This window comes from Myotis davidii, unplaced genomic scaffold (genome assembly GCF_000327345.1).
Source record: "Myotis davidii unplaced genomic scaffold, ASM32734v1 scaffold662, whole genome shotgun sequence".
Lineage (NCBI taxonomy): Eukaryota > Metazoa > Chordata > Mammalia > Chiroptera > Vespertilionidae > Myotis > Myotis davidii.
The window spans coordinates 551915-557146 of NW_006293533.1; the positions used below are offsets into that span (position 1 = coordinate 551915).

The following is a 5232-nucleotide window of genomic DNA, read 5'->3' on the forward strand; positions in this document are numbered from 1 at the left end:
GTTTTTTTGTTTGTTTGTTTTAATCCATTTAGAACCAATTCGAAGATACAAAACTTACCACAGTGATATCTTTAGTACCTCCAGTGAAAGTCCATCTATTATTTCCTCTGACTCAGACTTCAGACAAGGTGAGAGGCATCTCAGAAAATAAAATGTTTTTAAGAAACCGTGATTGTCCTTCTTTTTCAGTAGCACTGAGTTATGAGGTGACACACAAATAATTCTATATAAAAATTTAAGAATTATAAAAAGCTGTCAGTTATTCATTTTAACAATATTATAGGAGCTTAATAATAGCTTCACCAACAGCAATGTAGTCATTTTCATAATATCTTATATAATGAAAAGCTAATATGCAAATAGACCGAACGCCAGAACAACCGATTGCTGTAGGATGGTGGAGCAGGTGAGCCGGGGCGCCAGACCAAGGCGGGCGCCAGTTGCTGCTGGCGCTGGAGCTGCTGCTCACACCCACTGCCAGTGCCTGGTGCCAGTCCCAATCACTCAGAGCCATCAGCGGGTGCAAGCGGTGGCTGCCGGCCCTGATCACCCATGAGGGCTTCTCCATCTCCCCCTGCTCCTGAGGGGTGATCAGGGCAGCAGCCACCACTAGCCCTCGCTGCTGGTACTGGCCCCAATCGCTCCACGCTGTCAGTGGGTTTGGGTGGGGCTGGTGCTGTCAGCATGTGGGAGTGGTGGCAGCAGGAGCAGGGCTGCCAGCAGACAGGGGACCAGGAGCCACGGCAGGAGGGGCCAGGTGGGGGCACGGAGGATGGGCCAAGACCAGTCCCTGTGCCTACCACAGCCTCATTGCCCACAGTTCCTTTCAAGGTGCACGAATCTGTGCACTGGGCCCCTAGTAGAAAATAATTTATTGTCTTTGAAAACAACATGACTTACCACTACACATTTCATTAATTCAATTATATGAATATGATTTGAATATGGATCTGTGTCTGCTAAATGCTTGAGTTTTAAATAAGATCACTTCATATTATTATCATCTGTTCCTTTTTCACTTAAATTAGTGAGAAAAAGTGAAGCTTCAAAGAGGTTTGAATCTAACAGTGGTCTCCCAGGAGTGGATGAAACTCCAGGTCAAGGCCAGTCACACAGACCAAGGTATGTGACCTGAAAAAGTAATACTAATGCGTTTCCTGGAAACAGTGACAGGTTTTTTTGTTTTTGTTTTTATTAGAATCAAGTTCATATTTTTTAAAATTATCCTCTTTCCTCCTTTTTTCCTTTGTCTTTCCCTCCTCTTTCCATACCCACAAAATTATTCAGTTATGTGAAGACATTGTAGTAGTTCAAGTTTGAGTTATTGGAATCTTTTAAAATTAGAATTGGCTCTGATTACTTATAGTTTGTGCTTGATTTTTAGAATTGTCAGTACTTATTAACAGTTAGGAAATTCTGAAGGCGTGGCATTAAACCTGTGGGAAGATAGCGAGTAATACCTCTTTTAAACGATTGAACAGGTTCAACAAGCAGGATTTCACTAAGTATTATTTGCAGAATGAATAATGAGGTTACTACTAAGTAACCTGTTATGTAAAAAGTTAATTATTCACTACGTTTTTCCTGGTTTAAAAGAGGTCATCTTGTATTTTTTTTAAAGCCCACTTTGGGCTGTTAAGAGTTCATTTTTATACTGAAATACTCAGCTTTCTTATAAGGCATTAGGTATTATTCTTGTTCCAGACTTAGGATGGTGGTATTATAGCTGTGTATTAATTTACTTTGTTTAAACTGAAAAGTGTCAAGACAGTAGTGACTGTTTGATGTGCATTCTTTTGTGTGTGCAGAGCTCCCTTACATGAACAAAAGCACATTGCTAATGGTAAGCATTAATTTGAAATTTGCAATGTGATATTAGAGAACCAGAGGATGCTTCAGAACTTATACCCATACTATGGGAATCCTTTCAAATTCATTGTTTCCATTTGTATCATTCAGGTGCCACCATATACAAAAGAATCATTTGGAAATTAACAAAACCTTGCCCCTTACCCAATTAATTCTGGCAGACACTGTTTCACAGCTGTACACTATTAATAAATCAGGCAACCCTAGCCATGTGATTAAAGGTTTAGACTCCAAGTAATTAAATACATTACAACAAAATTATCTTTAATGTTTAATTTTTATTAAATTTATGTAATTTCTGTTTTCTCTTATACCTTTTAATATAGTCTGTTTATTTTAGTTAAGTTTTATTTTACCTGAGGAAAGCCTTAGTAAGTATTTTTGTACCCAAGGGGACATTATATTTGCACAATGGCATTTTATATTACTATAGCCCATAATAGTAATAGTAATTATATAATAGTAAATATAATAGTAATTGTGATGACCCTGTTTTTGTAATTTTGAACAAAGAGGTAAGAGAAGAGACAGATCTATGCTTGATATTGCACCGTTTTCTTAAAGAAGCAAAAGCGTTTGGGCATGAACACCGGGAAGAGCAGATTGAATCGCACAAAGCTCTGTGCGAAGTTGAGGAAGTCTCTCTTCTCTATATGTGTAATTTGGAGAAAACTTACAGCTAATATGATGCCCTTTTAGCTTGATCAAAACTAGCAATAGAGCCCAGCTGGCGTGGCTCAGGGGTTGAGTGTCGACCCAGGAACTGAGAGGTCACCAGTTCAATTCCAGTCAGGGCATATGCCTGGGTTGCAAGCTTGATCCCGGTGGGGGGCATGCAGGAGGCAGCCAATCAGTGATTCTCTCTCATCATTGAAGTTTCTATCTCTCTCTCCCCACCTCTCTGAAATCAATAAAAAAAAAATCTTTAAAAAAAACTAGCAGTAGAAATAACAACTGGAAGAATTATTGGGATTGTGTGTTAATGATGAATTTATCTTATAATCAGTTTTAGTCATATAAAAACATATTCCTCCAAATAAAATTAAAACATGTGTCTTATTTCAATTTTCTTGATAAGCTATGTCAAAAGCATCAAGATTATGAGACTGTCTTAGTTTTTTGTTTTGTTTGTTTTTTGTCTAAGTTTTATATTGGAAACATTGTCATCTTAGCTCATCAAGTCATGTTTTAGTGAGAAACTATTTTTTATTTCACACTTTAAGAGGTAAACTCCCACCCTAATCAATTTGGCTTAGTGGATAGAGCGTCGGCCTGCGGACTGAAAGGTCCCAGGTTCAATTCCGGACAAGGGCATGTACCTTGGTTGTGGGCACATCCCCAGTAGGAGGTGTGCAAGAGGCAGCTGATCGATGTTTCTCTCTCATTGATGTTTCTATTCTTCTCCCTTCCTCTCTATAAAAAATCAATAAAAAATATATATTTTTTAAAAAGAGGTAAACTCCCAATGTGGTGTTCATTATACATGCATTAGATAAAAGGTATAGGTGAAAGAAAAATATTTCAAGAAGTAGATTGTTGGGTCTGTGTATATGTTATTTTTAATGTAAGATGCTAAATTCTACTTCTTTTAGAATGGCAGTACTCACCTCCTTTTTAACTAAAATACTGTCCAAATTCCTTATTCAAGTTCAGAATTTCCTGAATGTGTACAAACTTTCTGATAATATCCTTAACATGCTGGTACATAATCAGGAGATCCTGTTTTGTTCTTGAGGTCACATATTTGTCAGATCTATAAATAGTGCTGTATTTAAACATGTTGCATGGTTCCTCATAAAACTTTCCATCCCCTTTAGCAAGTATGAAGTGAAAAACAGATACAGACAATGCTATTGATTTGTAAAACAGGGGGTATACAAAGGGGGAGATTTACAGGAAATTATGAGTCAGATGCCACAGAATGAGTAATTTTTGGATTCTGAGCTATCAAAAGTGTCTTTCAGTGATCAAAAAGGATATTCAAAGCGGTTTGCCAAAGAGCATTGCTAAGTGTTTTCCAGTGTTAACTTTGAGCACAGTTTATACATAGTATAGTTCCCACTGCTTCTGTGCCTATCTGCTCGATGAGGTAATTTTTTTTGTCTCAAAACAACCTATTTATTCATTCCTAAATGATTTTGTTTTTCTGAGTTTGTTTGGTTTTTTTTGTTGTTGTTTTGTTTTGTTTGTCACTCAAACTTTTCAGTCGTTATAAGAACTTCTACCAAATATTACTTGGGACAGATAAAATAATTTGAATAAGAAGGCTAATATATTTGATGAAAAATAACAAGTAGGAATTAAAATATATACATTTAAATTTTGTTCATTATCCTTGACTTATTAAGTGATATTTTTGAACATCAAATTTAATCAATCATTTGTTCAACAAATGATTGTTGAACACCTACCATGTGCTGGATACTTCTAGATACTGGAGATAGAGTCATGAACGAAAATGGAACTGTCCCTCAAGGGTCATTCTGGGGTTAAGAGATTGCCAATAAACCATTGGAAAACAAGTAAGTAATGCACCATTAGAGAGTGATGCTACTTGGAAGAAAACTAAGCAGTCTAAAGGGATAGAGAGTGCAGGGGTATGATGTCCAAGTTCTGTGATGCATAGGCAGGGTGATCTGAGGAGGCATCTCTCAAGATGTTATATTTGAACAGAACACTATTTGAAATGAGGCAGTGAACCATGCAGATATCAGAAGCAAGAGGGTTCTAGACAAAAAGAACAACAAGAACAGAGGCCATGAGGTGTGGAAGATGTGTTGCATGTTAGAGGAGCAGCGAGAAGGACAGTGTGGCTGCAGCAGAGTGAGTGGAGGACAGAGTGGATGGTAACCAGGACCCAAATCATGTCAGACCTCAGAAGCTGAGGTGAACACTTGGATGTTTTTCTAAGTATAATAGGAAGCCATTGGATGGTTGAAAGCATAGAGAAATACAGACTGGTACAACCACTAGGGAAAACAGTGTAGAGTTTCCTCAAAAAATTGAAAATGGAACTGCCATTTGACCCAGTGATTCCACTTCTAGGAATATATCCTCAGAAGGCAGAAACACCAATCAGAAAGAATATATGCACCCCTATGTTCATAGCAGCATTTACAATAGCTAAGATTTGGAAACAGCCCAAGTGCCCACCAATAATTGATGAATGGATTAAAAAACTGTGGTCCAGGGAGAAACCAAGATGGCAGCATAGGTAAACTGCCATTTGCCAGTGATTCCACTTCTAGGAATATATCCTCAGAAGGCAGAAACACCAATCAGAAAGAATATATGCACCCCTATGTTCATAGCAGCATTTACAATAGCTAAGATTTGGAAACAGCCCAAGTGCCCACCAAAATA

At 37.7% G+C, this 5232-nt stretch overlaps 1 protein-coding gene across 10 annotated transcripts in view; it reads left to right on the forward strand.

The window, feature by feature from the left end:
• PTPN13 (protein tyrosine phosphatase, non-receptor type 13) overlaps window positions 1–5232 on the forward strand; it is a 156016-nt gene that overhangs the window by 54436 nt on the left and 96348 nt on the right. For all 10 annotated transcript variants that reach the window (XM_015566168.1, XM_015566166.1, XM_015566165.1 and 7 more), the window contains 2 exons: window positions 33–128; window positions 1029–1122. In XM_015566168.1, the coding sequence (XP_015421654.1) occupies window positions 33–128; window positions 1029–1122 (190 nt within the window). The remainder of the gene's footprint in view (window positions 1–32; window positions 129–1028; window positions 1123–5232) is intronic.